The sequence below is a fragment of the Molothrus ater genome, chromosome 9, assembly GCF_012460135.2.
Source record: "Molothrus ater isolate BHLD 08-10-18 breed brown headed cowbird chromosome 9, BPBGC_Mater_1.1, whole genome shotgun sequence".
NCBI classification, from domain to species: Eukaryota; Metazoa; Chordata; class Aves; order Passeriformes; family Icteridae; genus Molothrus; species Molothrus ater.
In genome coordinates, this window is record NC_050486.2 from 17178411 (window position 1) to 17193253 (window position 14843).

A 14843-nucleotide genomic window follows, 5' to 3' on the forward strand; every position below is an offset into this window, starting at 1 on the left:
TTCAAGAAGTTGGCAGAGTGAGATCTTAAAGAGCTCAATGCTAAAAAATAAAGACTCCTTTTTCTTGCCACCTGAGCATTTCATCGTCAATGGTGCTTTCAATGCTTCCTTTGAATCTGCCTTTTGCTGTCTGACACCTCAGTGAATTGATTTGGTGTGCAAAAATAATTATGGATAACCCAAAGAGATAAAACCTGCATTGTTTTCTGACTATGTAAAATACCTTAACAATGGATTGGAGTAACACTTGAGTCCTGACTTGTGAAGGGTCTAGGAATAAAACCTGACTTTTCAACAGTGCAAGTCACCAGATGGGCTCAGCTGTTTTGTGAAACCTTACTCTGAGCGGATGTGATTCTGCTGAGATGTGGGAGAAAGAGCAGGGGAGATGCCAAAGAGAGGCTCAAATGAGCCCTGAAGAGACTCCTGCTCACTGCTGCTGATCCCAACACCACAGGCAGGGCAGGAGCTCCCTTTAGCTCTCTGCAGAGCAGACCCTCTAAACTGCTGCATCCCAATTCTCCTGCCACACAAACAGTCTCACCTTCACTTCCTGTCAGCATTTACCTAATTTCCCAAAAGAGTTTCAGAGAAGAAGGTATGTTTGTACAAACAAAATGAGGTCCTTGCTCATGACTAGCCCTCGTGAACACCAGGATAACAAAAAGAAATAAAATGTGTCTAAATCCTTTCCAACCATTGAAGGGGAAGGTTAAAAAAAAAAAATCGGAAACAAAGTGATTTTATCTTCTAGTTTTGCAACTCTAAGACAACATACTCCTCACTTCAATTACCTCCTCAGAGCTCCACTGCTACTTTGTTCTCTTTCCCATTTCCCAGGAAGCACTTCTACCTCACAGCGGAGAAACTGCTTATGGTAGGGAAATACTCACAGTACAGCCTGAAACCACAGCTCTCTTCTTGGCAGCAGCAGTAGGTCAGGCAGCTCCTACTTAGTGCCTGCTATCCACTCTCTTCTCTGTGCCACATCCCACCTGCACTGGTACAACTGCTTGTGTGGCTGCAGTGAACTGCATCAGGAAGCTAAATACAGGTAACTAAAGTCCCTTCTGCTTTCCCTTTTCCGTAGGGTTATTTTTAAGCTAGATCAATCTCAAATTCAGTTCACCTTGTTGTCTCATAAATAGTTACTCCAGCACACTTGAGGCACAGAGGCAGAAAAGCAAGTAGCAGGGGACAGAAAAGCAGAACTGCAAATGAAAGAAATGCTTATGAAATAGCACCTTGCACCTGAAACAAAGACAAAGCTTGAGAGCAGCAGTGCAGGGTAGACTTTTTACCAAGTTCTAGCCCTAAATTCCACAAGTTTATAAGGAAAATCCCCACTGACTCAAGGTTCCTAACACTGAAAACTTTGCAAGTTTCAATGCTAGAAGCACTGATTAAATAAAACAAAACAAACCAGTTTAGATCCAGTTCTAGATCAGATGTGATCTGGAACTCACCTGCTGTATAGCAGAAACAATATTCTTTATTAAACCAACTGCTGTAGTTTAGAAAAAAAAAAAGCATCTGGACAAACAAGTCCCTTATGATGTCTAGAAAGGATGCAGGCAAACCACAAAACCTGACAGCTGTCCAAAAGCCTTTCCAAAGGAGCTTTGTCCAAAGGAGGGATGTGTCAGCTCCAGGAGAACTTTCACTGTCTGGAGAGGACTCCCTGCCAGCCTGGTGTGGAACAGAGCAGTGCCCTCCACTCCATACCATAACCTGCGCTGCTGCATCCTTACATTCTGCTCTCTCTACCAGTGAGAGGCTTCATTTTTGCAGCACAGCACAGCCCTAATTAGGCTAAGGAACAAAGTGACTTGAAAGAATATGAGCACCCCCAGCATTATTCAAGATATTATTTTTGATTATGTCACTTCTACAAATGTGGATGGGTAGATGAACAAACACTAAACAAACCCAGCAAGGAGGGAATGCCAAGTAATTTAAAAATACTCTTTCTCTAAAGTAGTCTGAGCCTGTAATAAAGGCCTAACCACAACAGCTAAATACAAATCAATTTATCACTTGGAGGCCCTTCTGACCTTTTGTTATGCTACCACGTGGCTATCTTTAATGAGTGATAACCTCTCTCTTTGCTAGTCCAAGCTGTAAATAAGCATTTTGTTTTTAATTAAAGCAGAATTTTCAGATGGTACCTCTCTTCACATGATGCATACTGGTAGTCTTACATTGGTGATTACAGCAGAGGGATTTTCAGGTATTTCTTCAGCAAATAATTACAACTATTTCTTATTTTCTTATTGCTGAAACCTACCTGATTAACAGATGATACAGCCCCAACATAGTGGGAAAGAAGCATTACATACATTGTTCAAAGATGTTATTCATGCAGACCATTCCAGCGTCACTCCAATATACATTTTTAATTACTCTTTATACAATAGATATTTTAGCTGATATTCTGATCCAAGAACAAGGCTCCAAAAGATACCCATTTCAAAACTGGAGTGCTAAACATAATGAGCAAAAGAAAAAAGACAATCTCTGATCAAAAACACTCAAGCAAGAGCCTCTGGAAAAGTGACAAGGAATCAGCTACCTTGGGATAGCAATGGATACAGAGCTTTTCACCTTTACTTCACCAATTTTAATTTAACCAAGGTCAGCAGTGATAAATAAAGCCTTGCCTCATCTAGTCTTAACAAGAAATACAATTGCGGTCTCTTTTGGTCTTCAGCAAGAGAATGCAACAGAATGACCCAGCAGTGAATACACATGAAAAATATGAAAAAAAACCACCCTCAGTTTTTAAGAAATGTACCCAGAGGAGGTTAAAATCTACTGGAAAAAGAAAAGGTAGAAGGCTGCATCTTCCTGTCAAGCACACTTCAAAGGAGCACTACTTAAACTTTCTACAAATTATAAGAGTTCAAAAGCAAAGAATTGAGTATAATGGGAACTCTGTCATACTGAAGATACAGTAGGGAACACTTCGAGGAAAAGTGGGAGTGAATGAACACAAAACTCACATGCAGAATACACATCACACATGCTGTACTTGGCTATTTAAAGACCACAGAAGTCAAAGTTAGTAAAATCATGCTGGATTAATAGACCAGAGATCTGACTACCAGGTAAGAAGATACATGTGCAGAATTATGCTTTAAAAATCATGTATAGTTTCCCTTTAAAATACATTTTAAGAGCAATTTGCTACCACATACTGCCACAAAAAAAGCAGCAAAGACCATCTGAATCCTAGCAAATAAAATGCAGAAGCCAAGCCCATGCCATCAAGATCTATTGGAAGAAGAGAAAATTTGCAAATCTTTCAGTCCCTAAGAGTGTATTGTAATCACCTGGTCTCTCAGCCAGTCTGGTGGTTACATAGAAACAGACAATATCACACCTAAGTACTCTTGAATCTGTGGGGGGAAAAGGGGAATGGGCAATGGGGGAAACAAAATAACCCAACAAAAACCACAAACAAAACTAAAAGTGGGATTACTATTAATTTATAGGCAAATCTCTTGCTATCATGTATGACATTCTGTTGCATCTTTAGTAGGTCAAATAATTCAGAGCTGTACATCATAATTACTTTAAAAAAATCTGTATTATTGTGTTATCTGAAGTAAAACACACACAAAACTTTCTACAAAGTATATAGTTTTCCAGAACTGACATACATTCTAGTTTAGAAAGCAGTTCTAGTACAGTTAAAACCTTCCTGTTTTGTTGAAAATGAATAATGATTTTGAAAGCAACAGATTCACTTGCTGAACTAAAAAGTTATGTGACCTTATTTAAACCTCAGATGTGTTGTAGTTATGTTTCATGCTACTTCCACAAATTATTCCAAGATAATGAATAATAATAAAGCTAATATTTTCCCACATTAATTGCACCAAGTTAAGGAGGACTCCCTGTGGCCTTTTCTAAAAAATGAAATTTACTACATAGTGATATTTTTAACTTCTAGGTTGCAAAAGTTCTCAACTACTGTAAATGGAGCAGCTGAAAAAAACTAACAAATAACGAAGAGAATAATTAAATGAATATTAGGATGAGGAATCAGAGTAAATTTTATGGCAACTCATAATTGTCTTTCTCCAGATTTCAAACGAAAGACACTTATATTACTACTCTAAAAGGCCCTCAGAATTTGTAGGTTGCTGTGGAAAACCATGAAAACATCTAAAACAAAGTTATAAATGGAGCCAGAACCCTGACATTTCTCGTTACCAAAGGACAACTTTTAGTTTTGGTCCTCCAAGTCAAAACCCAATGCATCTTATGAGAACGTGGAACAGCAGAAATAACCCCCTAACAGATTCCATCGAAGCTTTCCTTTCCAGCTTCTGTGCACACAATGTATCTTGTCCTCTCTGCTACACAAGCCCCATTCACTCTTGTGGTGACCAAGCTTAAGAAACCACCACCACTCAGATTTCATTCACCTGCAACTTCAGCCCAGGAATACTCCAAAACATTTCCTCTCATCTGCTGCTGGTGTTCACATAACTCATGGTTTTATTCCACTTCATTGCCTAAGTGAAGTAACAAGTACTAAAGACATTTGACTATAAATGGAAAGCTACAATAAATGAGAGGGATGTAAGGGCCATAGCTGGGTGAACAGCATTTACTGTGCTGGCCACAGACACTGCAAGAGGTCTCAAATTACACTTCATGAACTAGTAAGTGTAGTTATCAGGGGAAGCTGCGTTACCCTTCATTGTTCTTCCAGGGACCTTAGCATGCCCTTGATCCACACAATTCCATAAGCTCTATGCATGAATCAAGGCATAACGTCACGTTTAGAATTCTAAGCTGGATATTCTTCTGTTGGCCCTTCAAACAGCTTCATTTTCAGTGTCCTGTAGTCTGGAATACATGCTTTTGAGGACACTTAATGTGCAAAACTAGAAAACTGGTTCAACAATGCAAATAAATAATTCAGAAATATTAACGCTCCATCTCATTTTATATTTCTTTAGTTTTTGGTTGCCATGTATCATATGAATAGATGACAATCAACATTCACTGATAGTAAACCAAATGTTGTCTCTAATAATTAATTAATTGTATAATAGTCATATCTTATCAATCTTCCATGGTAAGTGAATCCTGGTCTTTCCCAGCAGTATGTCAATGATGACCAATTTTTTCTCCTAGTTACAGGAGTTGTATCATTACAGAATTTTGCTGCTAAATATACTGAGTAATTAAACATCTGAGCTTGATGGCTCTAGCAACATTTCATTTTTAAACACTAACAAAGGGAGAGAGAGGTTCTGAAGGAAACTCCTGCAACCTAAAAAATTACAATATATCTATTTTGTAATATGAGAATTCATTAAAATGAAAGTAAACACTGTGTGTTGTAGTGTTATTTAATTGCACAAACTAATAGCAGTACAGTTACCATGAAGTACAAAATGCAGTGTTTTGTCATCTGAAGTACTTCAAACAATCCACTCTCTCTTATAGTTAGGCTAAAATACTTCCCATCAAAATTAATGCACTCAAGTAAAAAAATAAAACCACTAAACAATAACGGTCAAATACTCATGAAGGATTTGGATTGTGAAGTCTACAGTAATAGTGAGCTGAGACACAAGAACTGCAAGGTGAAACCAACAATCAGAACTGGGTAGGTCAGCCAGAGCCCCTGCTCCCACAGCTGGAAGCACCCACTGCAGATCCCTGGGAAGCCAGAGGAATGCTGTGTGGGCAGGACCCGGCCTATGCAAATCGGGTTACCTGGTTCTACCCCAGACCTCAATAGTAAATACACAAAAAGTACACACACTAAGAAAACCCTAAAAAACAACAACAAAAATCCCAAAATAACAAAAAAAAAACCCCACCACAACTAAAAAAAAACCGAAACCAAACAAACAACCCCCCCAACTTCGACGTTTAAAGTTATTTCCATTTCAATGCCCTAGGATTTTCCAGTAACAAAGGGTATTGTTGTCACAACACTGAGCTTGCACAACTGCCTGCTCGCTACATTTTGTCTTTACTCTTATCCATCACAAACATACCCAAAGTTTTTCAGTAGAAACAAAGTAAGTAAGTCAACATGCAAAAAAATAAAGTCTAGGGTTTTCTCCCCAACAAATGAATCGGCTTTATATTGTTGAAAGTTATGCTGAAATACTCAGAGGAAAAAAAAAACCCAACAAAATAACAAAACCAAAGCAAACAAACGAACAGAAACACCAGCAGAAAGCTCCCTGCCATGACGAGTTCAGATCAATGCTTTTGTCTTCCATTTTACTCAGGGCTCAGGAAAGCAACGCGGTACCGAGGGCTCTCCCAGCGCGCTCCCGAGCGATGTAAACACGCCGCGGGGCTGGGGCTGCGCCGCGGGGCGCGGGCACGGCCGCGGGGTCACCGGGGCTGCACGATCCGGGCGAGCACGGGAGTTTCTGACCTACATTCCCCGCAGCGGGATAAAAACCCTCCCGCCGCAGACGGAGCGCGGCGGGCGGGAGGCCTCCCCCGCCGGCAGGGTGTGTTCGGGGGTGGGGAAAGCGAGCGGGCCGGGGCGAGGATGAAGGCTGGCGGAGGCGCCGACACCTGCCCGCCGCCACCGCGGCCCCGCCGCCAGCTCCTCCTCCACCGGGGACGGACACCTGCTGCGGGACAGCCGCACGCGCGGCCCGGCGGCGGCCTCGGCCCGGCGGCCGCGGGCGGGTTTGTCCCGCTGCTTTCCCGAGAGCCCGCTGAGCCCCGCGGCGGGGCTGGGGTCGGGCGAACTCCCCGCGACGCCGCGCAGGCCGCGGCCGGGCCTGTAGGGGCGGAGGGCTCGGCCCGAGGCCTGCGGCGGCGGAGACGCGGGGCGGGCGCGCCAGGCCCGGCCCCGAGCCCTCCTCCGGGAGCGGAGCCGGGCGGAGGCGGCGGCGGCGGCGCGTCCCCCTCACTCACCGCTCTCGATCTCGTTGCCCTTCTTGGCGGTGGCTGCGTTCCCCATGGCCGGGCCGGGGCGGGGGGCGGGAGGGATGCCGGGCGGGGGCCGGGCCGGGCTCGGCTGGCGGGGCGGCGCGGCCCGCGGGCGCGGCGGCGGCAGCGGCGGCGGAGCTGCCCTGGCCCCGCTCTGGGTCTCTGTGTCTCCGGCCGCCGCGGAGGAGGAGGCGAGCGCTCTGCCCCCTCCCCCGCCCCGCACTCGGCGGAAATGACGGCCGGGGCGGCGCCTCCTCCCGCTGCGCCGCCCGCGGGGGCGCAGCCGACCACGGCCGGGCCGCTGCCGCCGCCTCGGGCGGGGGCTGGCCCGGGGTAGGGACTGGGGGAGCCCCGGGCGGCGCCCCCCGCCCGGCAGCGGCTCGGGCAGGCGGGGGCGGCGGGTGCCCGCGACCGTCGCCCGCGGGGTCTCGGCACCCTCCGCACCCCCGGGCTGGCGGGCCGCGGCCCCGGAGCGCCCCCGCTGCCGGAGGGCAGGCCCGGCCCGGCCCGGCCCGCCCGCGGGGCCGCGGCCGAAGCGGGGGCGAGGCCGCTCAGCCCAAGGTGACCCCGGGAGGCCGCGCGGGCCGCGGCCCTGCGGCTGCGCCCGCCCCGCGCCCCTGAGCATCCCCGAGGACACCCGCCAGGGCCTGCACCCCGGCGGCCGACGGGAGGAAACTCGCACTTGCCGCCTGTTCAGTGACTGTTTTTACACGGCTCACCAGACTATAGGAAAAAAAAAAAAAACGTAGAAAGTAAGCGGGCTGCCAGGAAAGAGGTTTTTTTTTTTTTCCTCCCCCCCTTTTGCTGCCACCCATCATAAATAGCTACAGCTACACATTTTCTAGCGGTATTGTGACTTTCAAGTTGATGATAGCTCTCTTTATATATTTATCATGTGAAACACTTTGAGTGTTTTAGCTCTGGAAGGAAATGCTTATCAAAAAAAGGTTCTATTTTACATGCTTTAAAGTGGAGAGAGTGGAGAGCAGAAGTGCTAATCTTACAGATCACAAACTGAATATATTTTGCCAGGACAGTGTATGTGATACCCAGCCTCTCCTGGCAGTATTCTTTCCCCAAGGCTGCAGGAATTGTTCTGGCTACCATCCTTCTCTGGGGTTATCAAAATCCTCTCCCAGCACTGTGGGGTACCTGCTGGTAAAGCACATGCTGTCACAGCCTAATACTGAATTACCTTACTACAAGACAGGATTTTATACACATACACTAATGCACATTAAAGTAGATACTTCTAGGAAATTCCCAGTTTCCTAGGCCTGTGCAGTGGATACAGTGTATGGGAGCACTGGGCAGATCTAGCCAGTGTGTGGTCTACCTTGACAGTTGTACAAGTTGCCTGGGTTATATGGCTGCAAAGTTTTGAGAACACTTACCTGAATTATCTTGACGTTTTGTAAGTTGAGGTTTGATCAACGAACTTTTTGGTTTAAGGGACTTTCTCCTGATTTTCTTCACCTTTTCCCTTGCATTGTCCTGACGTGTATTGTACTGCTTACTTCAGGGGAGTACCTGTGTTTCTATGATTAAAGAAGCTGCCTCTGAGGAAGCCAGGTCTCTATTGCTTTGAAGATAGAAACAAGACTCAAACATCATGAGGAAATAACCTGCAAACCATTGAGGGCAGTGAAGCAGCTACTATTGAAGACGGCTGTCTCATTTTGCCAAATATTCTTTATGCACTTAAAAAGAGGTGTAGCAAGTTATCAGTAACTCCCTTTGCTGAGGAATGGCATGTAGATTGCAATGGCTGGATCTGCACCAGGAGAACTTAGGCATGGGAAAAGGAGAGGGTACTTTTGCCATCTGTCCTCTTGATCATTCATACAATGACAAAAAATAGAACTCTGAGGTGCTGTAGTATTTAAATAAATATCCGAAAATTATATCTCAGGTAAAGATCTTATGCCAGTTTTAAATATTTTCCTTGCACCAGCCACCATAATTTTCATTTTGGCCAGATTGAGTCTGAGTCAGCTGATTTTCATCCAGGTGCTGACAGGCATTTTGATATCCTTGAGAAGACAGCAGTGACATCACTAACAAATGAGGTTTGCTGCAGCATCTTTAGCATATTCCTGACATTACAGCTCATCCCTTCGCTAGCAAATTATGCTGCAAAGGCTGCATATGTGGGAATCCACCAAGGTCCAATAGACATTACTGCCCTTTGGGTCTTGGTGGACAAGGATCAGCTGGTCATTGCATGTACTCCAGCAAAATCCTACATATACATGTCCAGACCATATATATGTATATATGTGTGTGTGTGTGTGTGTGTGCACCAACGCAATGAGACTGGTTCCCAAATAACCACATGCTCTTAATGCACATGCACTGATGGATTTCCATAAATGTTTTTACCCAAATACTCTCTTTATCAGAAACCTAACAAATATAATTCAACAGTGCTGTGAAATATTAAATTAACTATAGCCATGGTTGTAGCATTACATGTGTAAGCAAAGATAACAGAAATAGTTAGAGATGGATGTTTGTATTCACATTCACACTACTCACACATCTTATGCTGTATTAACAAGTTAATAGCCATTGATTAATTGCAAAACATACCAATGATTATAGATATTATGTGTATACAATCAGCATTCAGACTGTCAACTCTTATTCCAGTCCTAATCTTTAGTTTCCTTACTTTTCTTGTATAAAATCCTTTTATGCTGAAATACCTCATATCACTGCTTATTTACAAGTAGTTTGCCTTCTTTCTGTCCACACAATTGGTTAAAAAATAAAGTAATGCAAATATGAAAAATGTTCTGTTTGTGTACGTTAATATATTTCACTAAAGGCCCAATCTGAAAATTCAAATTTCATTTGTTTTGCTGATCTATATGAGATTTTAAAAAATATACTCTAAGAAAGTCAACTCAGCAGTTTTAGCAGTTTGGATTTGATGATGTTGTTTCAGTGACTCTCAGCAGGTTTTCGTCCATTTTTAACATATTTCTTGGGAACTATCAGCTAGGAATATCCTAGCAAGACCAATCCTTCACTCTGATAAAGCCTAAAGCTCTGTATCAGATGTATAGTTCCCTCATGAAACTCACATATTTTTCCCTACATAGAGCTAAAAATGAGAGGGTCATTTCAGGACAAAAAAGATAAATTTTTTCTAGATTAAAGACTCTCAGGTGTTTTTAGCAGAAATCACCTGTTCATATGGTAATTACTTCTGGAGCCACATATCCTTTCACTTCATAATCATTCTGATTTCTAGGTGAGATAGTGGCATTGCTGTAGCAACTACAGCAGTTGTTTTCAATACACATTTGAAACAAGTCACTAAATTTAAATCATTACACATCTTCATTTTCTTCTCTCAGATTTGAGGTGTGCCTGCATTGCAAGGGGTTGGCATAGACAGATTGATGGTTCAGCCCATCCATACTGATCATCCTTAGCCTGAGGGTGTAGGCTCTGCTTGAGCTGTGACCATGTACCTGCCTTAGTTGGGGTTCTCTTTCTGTGGCCAGCTGGCCTTACAATTGCAGCAGTGCCTGTAAACTTCGGGCTTTGAATACCAAATTAGACTGCTTTTCCCAAAATCCCACATTCCAGCATCTATGAATACCTCTGGCAGCCTCCTTCTCTCTCCTAAACAGAATGATATATTTGGCATTTAACTCCTTGTTTTCCTTTTGGGTTGTTCCAGGCTACTGGCACATTTCTTGCTCTCAGCTAACCCCTGTTCTGCCAGTGTGGGATGCTTTTCTAGCAGGTTGCTAACGTGCTAAGAAGCATATGTATTTCTTTGTGAATATGGAAGATATTTTCCAAATTTTACAGCTTCTGACCCAGAAACAGGAATATTCATCACTGCAGCATAATTTCAGACCTGCCAAGAATATATCAATTATGTGATGTAGATGTGCTAAGGGAAAGGATGAAAGCAGGAGTACAGCAATTTCCCCTGCTCCCTGTACTAGCTATAAAGACAGCAATAAACTACATCCTTTTGCAGGGAAGGCTTAGTCCACTGATGCCAAATTCATTCCAGTTGAGGACCCACCCACTCAGAGAGAAGTGAAAGGACTTACATCATATTTCTACAATATCTGAGATTGCCAGGCCCTGAATCCACTATGAAACTAAAGCAACTTGGCCAAGAACTTGCTCTGCCAGTTTCAGATGTCCTGAAAAATGTTCTTTGATGCTTTTCAACTGTGAATCCAAAAGGAATCTGGAGCCTCAGGAAGGTGTTTGTCTCACCATGGATGTTACAATTTTGAGGGACATTTTATTTTGGAAGGAGCCTTAACTAAGGGCAACTTGGGCTTCCTTCAGTGTGACTAGGTAGACTTAAAGCAAAAAGCTCCAAAGGAAGTTTCCACCAGCAGCTAATACTTCACCACTGCCACCCTTTCCTTCTTGGCATTAGATGTTTCTCAAATATTTCCCAAGATAGCCACTGGTCAAAAAACCCCCATGTAAACAGAAGAGTTTATATATTCCCTTACTGATTTTTAACTATGGTTCATCACAAGCCTCTCAAGAGCCATAAAGCTGCAAGATGAGGGGTTTTTTTTTATGTTTTAGACCTAATTTAACAAAAAAGGCTCTATGCTTTTGCTGTCAGTATTACCCCCTAGAAGAGAGCATTTGATCAAATTTTCTATGGATATTGGCTACATAATAATTCACCACAGGAGATGACAGGTGCTGTGTTGAGGTCAATGTCCTGCACAACAGACATGTTTTTTTAAGAGATAAGCTACAGACTGCCTTAATGGGCAACTCCAGCTGCTCAGTTCTTGGCCTTTATCTCTTATGATCATTTGGCAGTGGGTGTAGTTTCTTGCTATCAGCCAAGCAGCACTTTTTTCCAGTTGCTTATAATTGTTCTGCAGATTATTCCATATAAGTTGATTATGTACATATTGAGTAGGGTAAGGTAAACAAAAAAAATCACATTTTTTTCTTGTATTTTTAGTAGTTTAGCAACATATTTTTACTGTTGCACGTTAACTATAGCAGGAATGAAATGAAAGTCAGAGCTGATGGTATACTTGTCTGATATTTGATTCTAGTTTACTCCTACAGATTTGAATAGAAATACTACTTGTGTAGTCAAAGTTATTAAAAAATGCAAAGCTGTTTAAAAAACTATATAGTAAGCCACTTTCAGGATAGCATCCTTAATTACTTAAGTTTACCATAATTGAGAGGTGATCAATATTATACTGTTTGTTCTTACTGTATATTAAGACTCTGAATCACCTTCTACAGAATTGAGAAGATTAAAAACAAAAAACAAAAACAGTGGTGTTTTTAATTTATCTTTTTAGGTTTTTTCTACAGAGATCTCTAAGTTAATTACAACTGTTAGTTTAAAGTAGACTAAGCTATATTAAATGCCTCAGTATCTATTTTTCCTCAGAATTAAAAATGACCTTAATTCAGTTTAGCATAACTCTCTTTGGAAGTGAAATATGCTAGGTTACCTGAAGGTCATTTTAATTCTAGCTGGGAAAGTTCAAACAGTTTAGCAAGCTTTCCTACATACTCTGCACCCAATAAGTGAGGAATGATGAGGAACTAGTAGTCTCACATCTAAATCTAGGCTTCACTGTATTCTGCTCAAATGTATGTCCTGTAAATTGTGTCCCTCTGTCACATATTACTGTATTGGCTAAAGAAGTCTAGCTGGAAAAGTTCTTAATGCATAATCAGCTTTTCTGCTGTAATATCTTTAGTAGTGCCATCCAAAAATAGGAAAACTGTCCAAGATGGTTTTCCTGTTTTTTTTGTTTTGTTTTGTTTTTTGTTTGTTTCTGTTTGTTTTTGTTTTTTGTTTGTTTTTTAATTTCTAGAAGCACATTTTTAAATAGAAAAAATCACTTTCATAAACCTGTATTTTTACCCCTTTATATTTCTACAACTTGCTGCTTTTATTTCAGTTACAGCACAGTTCCTAGAAATACTAGGAGCTGTGCATATATGCCTAATGAAGGTAATATGTCCCATTTGCTCTTATGTTTATTATTTCTTCTGCACACATAATCTTTTGCTGCAAGTGTTTTTATTCTACAGAAAACCATCACCCAAGGTAGCAACATGCAGTTTCTTCATGGTTCAGACCCCTGGCACCTGGAAGACAAATACAAGGTTTTGCTTAATGTTCAGAGTCTTCCATCTGCTTTATTTGTGTTGTTATTCCTTGCTCAGGAATTCCAGCTCAGGGTGTTTTTCTGCCTCTGATATCTCTGTCTTATGGTATTTTCAGCTCTTGGTAATATCTAAGGTTCCAAAGTACAGTCCAGTCCAACACTTGAATATTCAAGTACTATTTTCTTGGCAGATTCTAAATTGCCTCAGCTGGAGCCTGCTTCTCCCAGGAGTCTATTTCTGTATTATTTGCTCCACTTTCTGTTGAAAACCAGTGGCTTTTTAAAGTTGGAAGGGCTTTAGATTTTTTTTTTTAAATCTAAAAATCTTCAATAGATCTTAGCCTATGGCAAGGTAATGCCACACTTTATCATACACTTCTAGCACCCCAATCTTATATAGTAAATATAATCTTATAATCTTGTCATCCCAATATTATAAAGTAAAATACACTTCTAAACATCCAGGACCAAAGCATATCACTTTAATATGCTTCATTTTTATTTAGAATGCAATACTTCTCATTTTTTGTACCAGCTTCATGAATATCCTCCTTTTCTTAGATTGCAGAGAAGTGTTAAATATGCCAAATGCATCAGCACTTGCTATTTTCAGACGGAAAACCTGCTTCTGATAGACTTGCTTTTAAATAACACTTACTGTTTCCAGATGTACACTGAAGTGTTCTTGCCTTCTTTTCCAGTAGTTTCTGCTATTTCCAGAGTTTGAGCCTTTAAATGCTTTAATTTCTTCTCAGTGTCTTTTATTTTTTTTAATATTTTTTTATATTGCTAGTGCCACGAATGAGTGGTCATTCCAGGCTCAGAGGGTTTCAGCAGATGTTCTTCAGTCAGGTGCCTGCAGTGTCTTTTCCTTACACTTACAAGCCAGGAAGCTAAATTGCTAAAAGAATATTTAGACCATTAGGAGAAATACTAAACAAAACCAATAATAATATCATATTCATAGGGGTGAATCTATTGAAAAAAAATGCATGCAAGAAAAAAAGAGTAAAATTTAGCCACTTTCCATATAGAAAAAAGCAGCCAAAACTGGATTAAAAGTTTATTTACTATTTTTGGATTTCTTTTTGTTTGTCTTTGACTCACAAAGCTAAAAGGAGAAATATCTACAGTGCATGCCAAGAACTTATTAATTCTCATTAGCACAAAGAAGAAGTGGTTATTTCAAGTGGTTGTAATGCAAATGTCAATGTAAAAGTTTTTCCCCTCAACTCCAGAGCCTGAGAAGCCATTGTCAGACTATACTTTGATATCAGAAGATGTTCTGTATATTTGACAGATGTTTGGCTGATTCACCAAGAAAGAGAAGTTGAGTGTTTTCAAGCATTGTTTTAATCACATGAAACAGAGAACTTTAACTTCTATTTGCATTTAGCCCAAGCCAGATTTTCTCTAAACTCAGTTTCACATCTGAAACATAGAGGTAATTTTCTAATAATAGTTGAAATAAATGTAATGCTTCCAGTGAAGCTTTTATTTTTCAAATTGATTTTAAAAGATGGCAACCACGTGCAGTACAGTTTTTGCACATGAATGTGACAGACAGGGCTTTCAAATTGGTATTATGATTTTAACCATCACATTTACAAGAAAGAACTCCATTCTTTTTGTGCAAAGAGTAGATGCATCCCCAAGTAATATATTAGCCAATAAATGTCTACATATAAAAATTATCCTCAAGCATTTCTCGTTTCCAATGCTGTAATTCCTTTCAAATAACTTCAGGTAACATGAATCAATCAAGGT

The 14843-nt window shown here is 41.5% G+C and overlaps 1 protein-coding gene across 2 annotated transcripts in view; it reads right to left on the reverse strand.

The window, feature by feature from the left end:
• Window positions 1-14843, reverse strand: part of PRKACB (protein kinase cAMP-activated catalytic subunit beta) — an 80862-nt gene that overhangs the window by 58567 nt on the left and 7452 nt on the right. Inside the window, exon 3 of one of the 2 annotated variants that reach the window (XM_036387517.2) lies at window positions 13735-13977. In XM_036387517.2, coding sequence (XP_036243410.1) covers window position 13735 — 1 coding nt within the window. In that variant the 5' untranslated portion in view covers window positions 13736-13977. Of the gene's footprint in view, window positions 1-6912; window positions 7181-13734; window positions 13978-14843 lie in introns of those variants that run through there. The other variant, XM_036387513.2, reaches the window with a different exon arrangement.